At 36.7% G+C, this 14,379-nt stretch overlaps 3 protein-coding genes across 3 annotated transcripts; 1 reads left to right on the forward strand and 2 right to left on the reverse strand.

The window, feature by feature from the left end:
• Positions 1-131: 131 nt before the first annotated feature.
• Positions 132-5,357, reverse strand: LOC141622838 (transcription factor E2FB-like). Its single transcript, XM_074438857.1, has 14 exons — positions 5,071-5,357; positions 3,944-4,136; positions 3,764-3,820; positions 3,412-3,497; positions 3,231-3,316; positions 3,053-3,107; positions 2,826-2,878; positions 2,682-2,732; positions 2,529-2,577; positions 2,330-2,395; positions 2,162-2,238; positions 1,429-1,648; positions 1,097-1,163; positions 132-593 (listed from the first exon to the last, which is right to left on the reverse strand). Exons 1-14 carry the CDS (start codon positions 5,227-5,229, stop codon positions 460-462), a joined length of 1,353 nt encoding a protein of 450 aa, XP_074294958.1. The 5' UTR covers positions 5,230-5,357; the 3' UTR covers positions 132-459.
• Positions 5,358-6,978: 1,621 nt separating this feature from the next.
• Positions 6,979-10,227, reverse strand: LOC141622840 (uncharacterized). The gene is made up of 4 exons (XM_074438858.1): positions 9,873-10,227; positions 9,639-9,761; positions 8,216-8,434; positions 6,979-7,676 (listed from the first exon to the last, which is right to left on the reverse strand). Exons 1-4 carry the CDS (start codon positions 10,044-10,046, stop codon positions 7,227-7,229), a joined length of 966 nt encoding a protein of 321 aa, XP_074294959.1. The 5' UTR covers positions 10,047-10,227; the 3' UTR covers positions 6,979-7,226.
• Positions 10,228-11,333: 1,106 nt separating this feature from the next.
• On the forward strand, positions 11,334-12,626 carry LOC141616863 (uncharacterized). The gene has a single exon (XM_074434022.1). It carries the CDS (start codon positions 11,334-11,336, stop codon positions 12,624-12,626), a length of 1,293 nt encoding a protein of 430 aa, XP_074290123.1.
• The last annotated feature ends 1,753 nt before the right edge of the window (positions 12,627-14,379 follow it).

The raw sequence follows: 14,379 nt of genomic DNA on the forward strand, positions 1-14,379 counted from the left end.
CATGACAAGAACCATCTCTAGAAGCTCATGAACACGTCAAACTTACTTCATTATGACGTTTTCACTACCGATATGTAGACATGTATTCCGTATAGAACTGTGTCGGAGGCTTGAAATAGTCGGTTCAGATATTTGTCCAACAATGTGCAACATAGCATATAATTTATCAAAATGTCTAATTGTCTACTGAATAAAGTCTCTCTACGACTCAATAACTTAAAGAGACACTAAGCTAAGAACTTGAATTTGACTAGTGTCAAGATAGAATGCAAATACATATGATATTATGGACCTCTTCTATTTGCTTTCAATAGCAATCATCTACACTGGCCGGCTGTACAAGATTCTCATCTTAAATTATGTACATGTTTCGCAACGTCTTGCAGCATCCTTGAATCTCCCTCATACCACATTCCTCTGAATTAGATAAGAATAAGGAAGTCGGTTAAATTTTAGCCATCATCTTCCTGCTGTGTTTCCGGTTGGTGCTTCGGTTGAACCAGCTGGTAGTGGACTTTGTGGCTGTGGTGTATTGTCGTTCACCATAACATAGTCTTCCTCCACTGTATCCAGTTCATTCCACTCAATGACAGCTTTGTAGAGGTCAAGGAATCCAATTTCATGGTTACCAAGCAATAAAAAGATCTGAGACACAGCATTAAATATTGCCCATGACAACGACACTCCACAACAACGACTGATTCCGAGATCAAGTCTTAACAGCCTGAGGAATTTCTTGACGTCATTTGATTTTGATGGTCAACTAATGTCTAATTTGACCGTTATTTTCTCCGTATAGAGATATATCAATAAGGTAAATAAAACTATATTCAGATTATTGCTTCGGAAAGTTGTAAAGATATTCATATTCTCTCTTTTAGAAAGGTATACTATGAGAAATATCGATCAAAGTCGACATAGTTTTACCACCAAAGTTAAATGTTGACAATATCAAAGGGTGAAGGGAGTATAAATTTTCTTTTGGGAGGATGCACATCTCTTAAGACTACAGATCACCAACTGCATTTTTCAGGGAGAAGGCTTGGTAAATAAGTAAACTAAGCATTAAGCAAGCAAAAATTCTTTGAAAGGATACAATCGGTTCCCCACATATCACTGATGCTGACATAAGCTTCCGACTGCAACCAGTAATCTGCATCGCTCTGCAGAGCAGAGAAAAGAATTGACACGTATTAGCTACATCTCGACTAATTATACTACATTTAAACTTTAAACTCAGCACTCAAGTCCAAGTGTCCAACTATTTGCAAAGAAAAACAAGAAAACAGGAACAATATCAACAAGCACAGAAGATCTACAGATAACATTACGTCATGCATTTCGGAAACTACCCTCCATCAGAAAGCATTAAGTTGAACTTTTGATATTTCCTATTAGACATGCAACAATCTAGAAAGTAGGACTTACATCAACTTCAGGAACTATCTTCATAATACCACTCGAGGACTCCTGAGAAACATAAGCATCTGCACATATCATTGGAGTCTCTTGTTCTTGATGTTCCATCCCATTGCTTCTGTTTACATTGTTGGGTTGAGCTGCTGGGTGTTCATTATGACCTGACGTACTTGGTTCACTCGGTGGCAGCTCACCAGCATTTATCTCTTCAAACTTCTCTTCAAATTGACTGGAAATAGAAATCGTAAATAAAAATAAAGATTTGCACACACAGATGAGGGCACAGAAACTGCAAAGCAGCGTATGGCAAAAGAAGGTATTATGACATGAAAGTGATGATAGAGACATTGTTTACCAGTACCACCAATAGTGACACAATATTTATAAGCTTTAGTCTTTCACATTGTTAGTTATTGACTTTTGACTTTTTGCATGTGAGTGATACAGCTACAAAAATCCGACAGCTTACGTGATTATCTAAAAGTACAAACAAAATCTAATCAAAGTCTTGACTCCTTGAGAGATGCAGTTTTATATCTAGTATCGTGGTTCTTACCTAATAAACTTCATTTATAATGGCCCGTACTATAAGTTCTTTTACCAGATTGAAGAACAAATTAGCACTTGGAGCGATTTAGTTTTTAAAAAGCAATATTTTCAGTCCAACACTTATCCCCAACACAAAATATGACATAAAGATCAACCATAGAACTAGGCCTGGAATAATACATATCATACATACCTTACAAGATACACATCAATAGGACCCATCGTACTCCTGAGAACTATTCTGTATCTTCTTTGAGGATAATCAACAGCCTAAGCACAGCATGTGTTAGGACAAGTACCTTAGAATTTATAATAATCCAGTTGATCAGCAAGTAAATTTATTAATCTCATTTTAACTCACCTCATCAGGATCAGGGACCTCCAACGTAGTGCCGTGTGGAGCCTTGACTGCTATCAATGTCTCATTCTAAAATAAGGTGAAGATAAGAGTCACCAATAGCAGTAAATTTATAATTTTAAGCAAAAATGCCGCCATAAAGTAACGAGAAACAGTTCACGAGAGTGAGATAGTATAGGACAGTTAGGACTTAGGACTACACCTGAAAACAAGGTACAGCCTTTATATCGTCCTCAGTTACAAACAGCCACCTGAATGATATCATAACCATAAACCCAGCATGTCAGATAAAGAGATTTGCGGTTCAATAACGATACACTAAAACATAATTGTGAGACTGGGAAAAGGGATGTACTTCTGATTATCGTCATCTTCACTCACTTCCCTCAATCTCTCTTGCATATCCCTGAAACATTTGAAGCATAGGCAATCGATAAAGATGGAGAAGGTCAAAGAAATCAAAGAATTTAAACCAGTTTTAGGATTTTAGGTTAGTCACCTTATACGTTCGTCTAATCTGCGTTCTTCCATTGAAAGGCTTTCGACATCTGCCTGGACAACAAATAAATTTTTGAATGAGCCTAAGTTAACACCAGTTTACAGACTTGCACAGAATACTTTTAAGCAGCATGTGGCTTACTCAATCAGAATTCGTTTGCCCTGAAAGATTTTTATAAAATAGAAAAACAATTAAGAAGTGCAGCTTCACCGTCGAGAATTAGATACCTGTAGACTAGCAACACTATGATCAACATCGCCAGGCTTTGAAACATCAAGCCCCCTGATAAGTTAGTAAAAAGCATTATCAGTATTCAGACGAAAAGATTGTCACATTCTACGATGACATACTCAACCAAAGATTGCAGGAAAAACAATATAATGAGAGGTCATGATTTGTCCATACTTCCACTGTATTCCATTTTTCAGCTTTTCAACTAGACCAATTCCCTCTAAAACATTGGTGACGTCATAAATACGCCTCTTTTGGACCTGATAATTAATAAAGACAATTTTCAGATTCCTTCTTTAACAAGAGAAATGCTGAAGGTCAACCATGTGCAGAATGGGATAATTCAATATATTACCCCTAAAACCACAGCAGTTTTGTTCAAATCAAGAATGCCATCGTCAGCATGTCTTATTAAATTAATGAACTTCTTCGTCAAGAGAACTGTATCGCATCGGAAAAGCACAAGCATCATCGAAGTGCAAAATGAAAACCATATAAATGTGAATGATGAATTAAAGCCTGTTAAGCCAGTTGACAAACTGGTATTCGCTCTGTCTCATTATGATCTTTTATAAATCAGTCTTCCCCTATACCAAAATCTGTGAGGGAAATTTCGAAATACGGGAAGATAAAAAGATGATCATAGTGGGACAGAGGAAGTAGAATGGAGGAGGTACAACAACTACATAAGGTTAAACCCAACTAACCAAGAGAGCAGTCGGAGCGACTAGGGCCAACTGGAGTGAAGTCATTGCCTGGTGAACCTGCAAGTAAATGTGTCACCCAACATAAAACAATCCATGACGAAAATCTCCGTCTGACTTGTAAGAGTAATTTGATACAACTTGCATGATGGCCCGAGCTAAGCTATAGACTCGTAAACTCACCAATGCTGGACATGGGTGTTTGGGGGCCAGCTCTATTACTTTTGGTAACTCTAGGTGCTCTTTGTCCCTTCCCACCTTTCCCTGAAATGGGGGTCTGAGTAGGGCTGTTAACGACTTCTGTGAACCTTGGACTGGCAGTATAGGCAGTAGACTCAGCATCATTTTCGACCTTATCACTCTTTCGCTTCCTTGGCTGATAATTACCAAATGACATGCACCCAAAAGTTAACATCATGTAAGAGGCAACAACCAACAAGTACATAAAAAAACAGCACAAACAACTGACAATGCTAACATCATACTAATACATATACAAACCTACACGACACTGAAAAACGAGCACCCAAATGCTGAATATCAATCAAACAATCCCAATCCCAATACCCGATTTAGTTTATATTATGATTAGCTATCAAATTACACAACTTTTAAGTCGCAAATCAATTAATCAACCGACGTGATAACACTACACAAAGTCATAGATCAAACAGCAAGCTGCACAAAACTTCAGCTAGTTCGACATTTTCCGCCAAACTTCGAATTCAAAGAAAAAAAAACCATTACTCCGTAATTGTCTAATCCAAGGTCTCCAATTCCGTAAATCCAACACTATTAATCAACTGAACTAATCTCAAACTAGAAATACAAAAAAAACAGCTAAAATCACACAAATCCAGCTGAAATTAGAAGTTTCGATACCATTAATTATTTAAACAGCAAGAGACCCGCCAAATTAGCACAAACCCTCAAACTATAATCACCCAAATACTAAACTAATCAAAAACAACCCAGTCAATCACAATCAAACTCTAATAACTAAACACATCAAGATCCCCAATTCAATTACACCAAAACTATATTAAAACTATAATTAGATAAATGAATAAAACAAAAAAAAAAAAAAATTAACAAGGTGTAAATAAGAGCGAGCAAAAATTCTTGTTTAAGACGGGTTTAAATAAGATAGACGAGACAAAAGCAAAATAAGTAGGTGTAGGTAGTAGCTAAAACTGTGTCCCATCTATCTAGTAGGGTGGATGGGGGAGCCGTTTAACACGTCGTTTTAATCTTAAGACGGATATTCCTATTACAAAATAAGAAAGAGTAGGAAGGGAGGGAGGGAGTACAGGAGTAGTGAGGAAAAGAGCTTCGGGCGGCGGCGGAGCACGGTGATCGGAGAAAGAGTGGTAATGACCAGGAGGAGGATGGAGGGATAAGTTGAGGTGGCGGTTACCGGACGGCGGCGGAAGCGGTGGAGGGTGGGTGGGTTTAGGAGTGGTTGACATGAGTTGATCGGAAGGTAAGATGAAGATCTGGTGGTTGTTGCGGTGGAGAGAGAAAGTGAGGAGAGAGAAGCAGGTGGGGAGGAGGAGGAGGAAGGAGGGAAATGGGTTCGGAACTTTGGATACATATGTGGAGGGAAGTAATTTTTTATTTATTTTTTTACTTTTTTAATTTTTACTGTAGTTGAACTACTTTCTCATTTTAATAAGTTTTTAACAAGAAATAAATATGTGAGTTTAAATGTTGGTTTTAATTTAGGCTTTTTTTTAGATTAATTAATAGTGCGTCTTGCTTCAAACGGGTTTTTTTGGTCTGAAATAATAAAACGAGATTTTGTAATCATTTTACAGTTAAATGTGACCACTATTGAAAAACCAGTTACCATAAGCTGTAACACTACCTACACGTGGTTACATTTAACTATAAAATGGTCACATATATCGGTCTGAAAAATAAGACGAAAAGTATCCGTTTGAAACAAGAATTTGTGATTAATTAATTCATTTCTAACAAATTATCACGCCTAATATAACTCAGCTGTTCAAAAGCATGTTTAGTTTGCAAAGTTGTTGGTTTTTGCATGAAAGATGATGATTTTTATGATTTTTTATTGGTGGTTATGATCGAATAAAGTAAAATAACTTATTAGATGGTTGATACTTTATTTGTGATTTTCATTATAGGAAACATATATATATAGCCTCCGTATATTTGGTAACGTAGGGTTCTAACTTCTAAGGTAGCTAATTTCGACCTTTTTTTAACTTGTAGTCTAATAGTCTATAAAAGGGTTTAAGATATTGAGCTAATAATGTTGTAATAATGGTTGACGATGATATTGGAGACATGGGAGCGAGGCAAAATCCTTTTAATATTTAATGTTGATACTTCGCTTAGGAATGGACTATACACTATCTTCAATCGGGGCATTGTTCCATTCTATTTTTTAAAACATGTGTATTCTTATAATGTAACCATTGTGCATAAATATCTTAATTTATTTTAACATCAGATAATGGTAAGTTGACAGCTACATAAATTAGTGGTCTAACCTTTTTCGATCAAACAAGTTAACTTAAATTGAGCCTAAATCAGATTGATATTTAAAAGAAAAATAAACTATAGTCTTAATTGACAAAATTTAACACCAAGGTATTATAAGAAAACTTAAAAAAAAAATAAAAAATGTAATGATGAAAAAGAAAAAAAAAACTACGGTTAGAGTTTGGACGATGAAAACGAATATAGGGTTTGCGCGCCTTTTGCTAAACCAAAAAGCACAAGTTGTTTGAAGTCAATGGACTAAATTGACCGAATATGTACCAGTACCACGTGCTGCTTCCTGCTTCAATGTGCAACTGTCAATGTGTCATCGTCAACGCCGCTGTACGGATACAAGTTGGACTTATCAATTGTTCTATCGGGTTGGGCCAACATATGGCCCAATCGTAGGTCCAACCCAATTTTTGGTTCGTCCATGTATACTCGGGGGGTTTACCCAATATGTACCAAGGGTTGCGGCTACAGGCCCCATCATCATAATAAATAGATTATATCACCAGTTATATGGTTTAGAATCCGAGTTATATATTAAAGTTTTATTTTAAAGAACTTGAGCGATATGGTAAAGTTTCTGATAAATGTATAATAGTTGTACAATGCTCATTGTACAACTGGAGGTATAATAATATTTGTGCCATCGTCAACATACTATTGTTTATGTTTTGGGCCAATTTAATACTACAAGATCGTTTTATAGGAGAGCATATGATTATATGAATACGAAATGATATTTTTTGTTGAATAAAACAAGATTGGACAGCCTATGGTACTGAGTACTGAGACTACAGAGCAAAGTACAACCGCAGTGATTTTCAATACATCACCAGTAAATTCAGTAATCAATCCTTGACTTGGATAATGAGTTGAGTACTGCAACCAAGGCGAGGAAACTCTAAATTTAGTTGAGTATTGCAACCAAGGCGAGGCGAAATGTACATCAGAATATAGAGAAACTATCCACGACTTTAGCTTTTTTCCTGGCGAGGAATCTTTCTTTGGCAGCAGCAAGAGCATCTTCGTTTTTCTTGTGATGATCTTGCGTTGGCTGATCGTTAGATGGTGGTTCCACTGGGGGGTCGGAAGTATCAGGAATATGGGCTGACTCAGGGCTTTTCGGGGGAGCAGGAGAAGCGTCATCTTGCCGTCTATTTTCTGATCTCCGGCTGGTGGATGGATGATCCTTATGTAGAGTAGCAGAAGCTAGTTTATCGGCATCAGAAGCTGGTTTATCGGCATCTGCGTCTGATTTCTTCACCTCTTTGCTGGTGGATCCTATTTCTTTTTCCGGCCTCTCTGGCTTCTTTGCCTCGTGTTTATCGGCAGCTCCAAATGCAACATTTTTGGCAAGATTGAAGTAAAAATCTGTGATGTCAGTCTTCTTCGTCACCTGCATGATTTAGAAGCAAATACGGATAATATTAGCATCTAAGAAAAGCCTAGGGTTTTCAGCAGTTTTAACTGTTAACCCATTCATGGAAAATTTGAATGGACCTATTTACTATTTAACAAAGGGTGAGATGCGAGGAAAGAGGGAGGCCTTGGAGGTGTAACAGGTAAGTGAAATGACTTATCTTATCACGTAACTGAGTTTGCTTAGCTACTGACTTACTAAACGTAAGTTGACTGTATGCCATTGTCAAATGTCAATTTCATTCCTTCCCTTTTTCCCCTATCTCTACTATTATAGGATCCAATTACACTTAGTTAGCAGTAGTTAAAAGGGTTGTCTTTAAATCAAACGATGAAGACCGATAACTACAGACTACCAGAATATTTTTAATAGTAGTAGGATAGATAAAGCCTAAAGGTATAACATACTAAACGACAGAAAGATTGCAGGGGTCGGTTTCACATAGCTATGGAGTAACAAACAATAAAGAGCGAGAATTTCCAGGCAAATATAAGAGAAGGATGCAAAAGACTTGCATCATCACGCTCTTCTCGAAGTTGACGCAAGCGTTCTTCCCTCTCCCATTGTTCTTTCTCTGCAAGCTTCCTTTTGTAAGCACTGGTAAGAAACTTATCTTTATCTGCATAAAGATGGTCGTCTTTGCTTCTTTCTTTAGCAAGCTTCCTCTCATAAACCACCTCATGTTCTCGTTCTCGTAGTTTAGCCTTTTCTTTCAACAGTGCTATGTATTTTGACTGAAAATTCAAAGTATGACCAATTAGTACTACTGCCGAAATATATCTATATCCCAACAAAGACAAGGCAAGTGGTTAAATACTAGTACATGAAGATGAGGGGAGGTTGAGAATGAGGTCAATGAAACACACAATGGAGGCAAAGGGGAAAAACTGACAGAATAGTAATCTAAGTAGTTTCGAACGAGGCAGCGCAAAGAATGAAACCGGCATAGTAATACAATAATCTAAGAAGTTGGTAACGAGGCAGCCCAAAGAATAAAACTGACATAGTAGTACAATTGTCCTCGAACTGCAGGAGACCTAACAGACCTCATAGTCCACCACCATTCACATACACTATGGAATTATGACAGAATAGTACACTAATCTAAGTAGCTTCAAAATTTCAAATGAGGCAACCCAAAGAATAAAACTGACGGAGTAGTACAATTATCCTTAAACTGCAGGAGACCTACCAGACCTCATAATTCACCATTAGCGCACACTATGTAGTCATGACCAACAAAGGTTGGGAATTTTATCCATCAAATTTCTGACAAGATCAAGAATTAAGCAAGTGGTTGTAATATTGTATATCAAATGTGTTGTAGAAATAACACCCACCCTTCTACCACCGTAATAAATATGCATCAAGCATCGTGCACCGTGAAACATAGGGTTTATCAGGCTTTAGACATCAAAATCACTAGGTGGGCCACTGAGATGGGGTATACGACGGATACTCCATATTTGGAAGATGATAATGCACCTCCACATAGATCCTAGAATGCTAGATACTGGATGCACGAGAGCTGCTACACAGTCCAGAGTACCGAGATAGATTACAACACAGATCAAAACACCCAAAAACACGAGTAGGGTAAAGCTTTACCATGGTATTGACATCAAAATCACTCAAACCCAGATTCCAATACTACAAATCCCACAGTTGATCAATCAAAACTACCAAAAAATATTCGCAAAAAGCGCAAATCCAGCACTGCAACTACCAATTCACCTATATTCTAATATAATTAACCCGTAATCATTAAACCAACTTATAATTTACCAAAATTCTACCCTTAATTAATACTATTAACTAATGCTATCAAAAACAAAAATCACAAATTAATTAAACAATTCACCAAAAGAAAACATCAACATAAAAACCCTAAATTTGCAAAAATAAAAATAAAAAATAACAAGATTAAAGCAAACAAACCTCACGCTGCTCGCGTTCCTTTACTTTGGGTTTAACAATTTGATTTTTCATATCATCATAAACCCCATCATAATCAAATACTGATGGATCTTCTTCCAATGCCTTCTTATGCTGTTCTTCAACCTACCCAATTCAATTAACAACAAATAATTAGTACCCAGATGACCTAATTATAGAATCAAATCAAAATCAAAATCAACAACAGATGAAATAAATCAAAAAGGGGGAAATTACATCTTTTAGGGATTTGTTCTTGGAAGCTTGGCGCGAAATTTCGTTTTCGACGTTATCATCATCATCGTCGTCATCGAGAAATCCGGCGGGTTTGGGGATTGGTTGTCGGGTTACTTGGGTTTTTTGTTGGGTTTTCGGAGCCCTAATTATTAATCCGTACTTTTTCTCTTGCATTTTTTCGAAAACCCTAAATTTCTTGTTTCTGGAAAACAAGAGGAAAAGAGTTCGATTTCTGGAGATTTAAGAGCTACACCTAATTTGATTGAGGTCAGTAAAATTGAATTGGAGGAAAGTTGGAATTATAAGGAAAGTGCGGGTGTTGCCTTGGGTTATGTTGGGTTGGCACTTGGATTTCCAAGGGTGTAAATGTAACTGAGTCGATTTGAGATTGAGTTTAAGTGGATTTGGAATAGGCTTGTAAAACTTCAAACTTAACTTGGCAACAATGTTTGGTAATATTTTTGTGTACCTTCTCATTAAGTAACTAGTTTTGGAGCCCGTGAAAATCACGGGATCGTTAATAATTGATTGTGTTTAAGTGTTTAATTTGTGAATAACTTATACTTCCTCCTTTCCATTCATTCCTATACATTTGCTTTTTGCACTAAAATTAAGGTGGGTTATGTAATTACCTAATTACCCTCCCACAACTTGTTGAATAGTCAACCTATTTTGGCTGCTTTGCTTTTGGCGTGATAATTTGGGTCCAATTTTTTGGCTCCAATTTTGGCTCCAATTTTTATGACACCAAATTTTGGCTCCAATTTTTTGGCTCCAAATTTTGGTCCAATTTTCTTGGCTCCAGTTTTTTATGGCACCAATTTTTTGGCTCCAAATTATGGAGCCAATTTTCTAGTTTCAATTTTGTCACCTTGAAAAATTCAAATAATAGAAAAATTCATTTGATATTCAATGTTCCCTCCATAATCTACTATAAATACACTTAATATCCATAGTTAATGCATCAAACTTACTCATGTCATCTTTTACAATTAATAGTGGCTTACCACCACTTCAACCACTAAGTCAAAATAACTACACCATTTCCTCTGCCATTTCAAATCCACAAAATACACCACCATGGGTTGATGAGGAGCAAGTACTAACAACTAGAAGTGGCATTTCTCTCGCGGCAAAGAAGAACAAGGCAATAGCAAAGAAGACGCAAAGAAAGCAGCAAAGCACAAGGTAGTACAACCGGCGAGCAGCAGCAAAGCAAAGATAACAACGAAGCGGCGACATGGGCGTATGGTCCAACGCACACAAAGAAGGAGAAGACAAAACGAAGAGACGATATTAGTAGCACGTCAACAACAACAAACCATTTCAAAAATAAGGGGGTGGGTTAGTCAAATTGCAACAACTGAACAACAAGAAACACCAACAAATGAGCCACTTATAATACCAAGAATCAAACAAAAAAGGTTAAAAAATGAGGAGAAATCAACAATAAGTCAAGCAATGGCATTGAGCTATCGAAATGGAAAACTCAAGCATGGGTATATCAATGAACGAGTGTACGAGTTTGGGGTGACAAGGCTCACAATTAGCACAATTTGGAAGGATGTACGTGAACAACTAAAGGCGGGAAAGGTGATAAACGTGGCCAGAAAATACAAGGGAAGCAAGGCAACAAGGTTCATTGATGTCGAGAAGGTAAAAACTATTGAACTTAAAGATAGAATGTGTCTTAAAGATTTAGCATTTGGTTTAGGCCTACCCATCACCACGGTTTGGAGATTAGTTAAGAAAGGTGAAATGAAAAGTCATACTAGCGACATTAAACCATCTTTAACTCCACAAAACAAAATAACTAGGTTGCATTGGGTCTTAAGTAAGATAAGTGCAAGTTCATTAGGTGGAAATTTAATTTTTGATGCCATGTATGATGTTGTTCACATAGATGAAAAGCATTTTTACTTAACTAGAGTCACTACAAGGTACTACTTGTTGCCAAATGAAGAAAAACCACATAGAACATGTCAATCAAAGAGGTTTATAACTAAAGTTATGTTTATGGCGGCCGTTGCAAGGCCTAGATATGATGAGGATGGTGTTGTTTTATTTGACGGTAAAATTGGTATTTTTCCATTCATATATGAAGTGGAAGCAATGAGGTCAAGCAAGAATAGAGAAAAGGGGACTTTGGAAGTAAAACCCATTGAAAGCATAACCAAAGAGGTTGTTAAGCAATGCCTACTTGAGAAGGTCATCCCCGCAATCAAAGCTAAATGGCCTCTAAATGCAAGTGGAAAGATATGGATACAACAAGACAATGCCAAACCCCATATTTCACCAAAAGACTTAGATTTTCTAGAAGTTGCCAAGTCGGATGGGTTTGATATGGAACTAATTTGTCAACCTCCAAATAGTCCAGATTTAAACATTTTAGACTTAGGATTTTTTAGATCCATTCAAACCCTTCAACATAAGAAGTCATCTAAGTCTATACTTGAACTTGTGGATGTGGTTGGTAGAGCTTATGATGAGATTGATAATGAGAAGTTGAAATTTGTTTGGGTTTCACTACATGCATGTATGAATGAAATATTAAGGAATGAGGGTGGTAATTCATACCCAATTCCACATGTTGGGAAAAAAAGGTTAGATAGGGTTCAATTGCTTGAAAATAAAGTCAAACCCGACATGGTCTGCTTAGAAAAGGCACTACATGTATTGGAGAACATGAACAATGACACCCAAGAACCAGCAGAAGTTTTTACAGCAACACAACCCAACAACCAGCAGCAGTAGAAGCATAATGGGTTGAGAAAAGGCTATTTTTTGCAAGCAAGCATATGAAAAGCAACAATCAGCAGCAAAGGGCTGTATTTTTTTGTAAGTAGCTAACAACCAACTAGAAGTTTTTGTAAGTAATTAAGCACTGATGACAGATTGGAAGTTTTTGTAAGTACTCAACTATGGAATGGAATGTGCGATATGTTGGTTTATATTTAAGTTTCTTAACTACAGTAGAAATTTCTGAAAGTTTCACATACACCGTAAACATCAATTGCTAATGGTCGATTGAAAAAAAAAATCGATTAACAGTAAACAACAATTTCTGGACGACTGAAAACAGGCGAAACAACACAAGCGATTAACAGTGAACAATAAAAAGCGATTAACAGTAAAAAAGCGATTAACAGTGAACAATTAACAATTAACAGTGAACAATTAACAATTAACAGTAAACAAGCCAAGCAAAACAGGCGAAATAATACTCTGAACGACTGAAAACAGGCGAAACAACACAAGCAGGCCATCAATTAATCCGATTGAAATATAACCAGAAAAAAACCCTAAACCCCAAATAAAAACAGAAACAAAACATACGATTAACAAGCCTACTTCAATTAACAGTAAGAAAAAAATTAAAAACAAAAAAAAATTCGGATAAAGAAATCATACCCAGATTAATTATGGTCGGATTTTGTTTTTTTAGTAGCAGGATGAGACGACACCTCGTCTTCAGAGCTTGTTTCCTTCGGTTTCTTACGTTTACGTAATCGCCTATTCAAGCCGAGTCGAATCAAGAGATCCTTCGTAGACAACCAACGATCCGTCATCATAGCCAACATAATCACCATCCTCATTCAACCAACACCCTTTATAACCTCTAAACCCAGGCCTTGAGAATGTAAATGTTGCCTCAGATGAAGTTTTATCATCACTGTTTGTATCTGGACCCGAACTATCCTTAAAAAATTCGTCGGGATCAATATCGTTGATATCCATACCCTCCCACCGATTACGGCCTACTGCAACCTTCTCCTTTACTTCAACTTTCTCCTTCCCTTCAACTTCATCATCCTTCTTCTCGGATTCAACCTTGCATGTCACGGATTTCAGAGATTTAGAGGAAGACATGGTAAAGAAATCAGTTTAATTGATGTCAAATGTTGGGAAATATGCCGTTTTATGAGTGAAAAAGAAGGGAGAAAAGGAAATCAGTGGAAAGAAGAAGAAGATATGGACAACGACTTTGAAGAAAAGGGGATCTGAGAGAGACAATTGAAAAGAGAGGGAGAGGAGAGTGAGGACGACGGCTTTGAGTGATAGGGATTAGGTAGGTTAGGTTATAAAGTAGAGAGGGGTAATATTGTCTATTTCATGTAAAATGTTAGACTAAATTAGAAATGTATAGAAATGAATGAAAAGCCCATTAAAGGAATATGTATAGGAATGAATGGAAAGGAGGAAGTATGAAGTAGTCCCCCTCTCAATCATTTGTTTAATTTTAATTAAAAAACCACTCACAAATAATTAAAAAAAAGTAAATAAATAAACACGACTGGGGACCGGTATTTTAAAACAAAAGTTTAATACACCAAATTTTTTTATTCTGGATGGTACGCAAACCAAAATGTGAATAGCTTGGTTGTTTTGAAGTGAGGACACAGTCCGTCAAATTGAATTTTCGGGTACTTCTGGTCTTATGGACAATCTTGACGCCATAGAAGTATTGGAACATGAAATTGCGCTCCATTGTCGTCCCTTGTTTTCA

The sequence above is a fragment of the Silene latifolia genome, chromosome X (assembly GCF_048544455.1).
Source record: "Silene latifolia isolate original U9 population chromosome X, ASM4854445v1, whole genome shotgun sequence".
In the NCBI taxonomy this organism is placed as follows: domain Eukaryota; kingdom Viridiplantae; phylum Streptophyta; class Magnoliopsida; order Caryophyllales; family Caryophyllaceae; genus Silene; species Silene latifolia.

What these genes read in the sequence shown, in the direction of transcription:
- LOC141622838 (XM_074438857.1), bottom strand. Translation starts at nt 5,229, where the DNA reads ATGTCAACCACTCCTAAACCCACCCACCCTCCACCGCTTCCGCCGCCG. An exon ending in CTCTTTTCCTCACTACTCCT is followed by an intron (nt 4,137 to 5,070) that starts GTACTCCCTCCC and finishes GGTAATTATCAG; the next exon opens with CCAAGGAAGCGAAAGAGTGA. An exon ending in AAAAATGGAATACAGTGGAA is followed by an intron (nt 3,108 to 3,230) that starts GTATGGACAAAT and finishes CTAACTTATCAG; the next exon opens with GGGGCTTGATGTTTCAAAGC.
- LOC141622840 (XM_074438858.1), bottom strand. Translation starts at nt 10,046, where the DNA reads ATGCAAGAGAAAAAGTACGGATTAATAATTAGGGCTCCGAAAACCCAA. An exon ending in AGAACAAATCCCTAAAAGAT is followed by an intron (nt 9,762 to 9,872) that starts GTAATTTCCCCC and finishes TGAATTGGGTAG; the next exon opens with GTTGAAGAACAGCATAAGAA. An exon ending in AGGAACGCGAGCAGCGTGAG is followed by an intron (nt 8,435 to 9,638) that starts GTTTGTTTGCTT and finishes TTGAATTTTCAG; the next exon opens with TCAAAATACATAGCACTGTT.
- LOC141616863 (XM_074434022.1), top strand. Translation starts at nt 11,334, where the DNA reads ATGGCATTGAGCTATCGAAATGGAAAACTCAAGCATGGGTATATCAAT.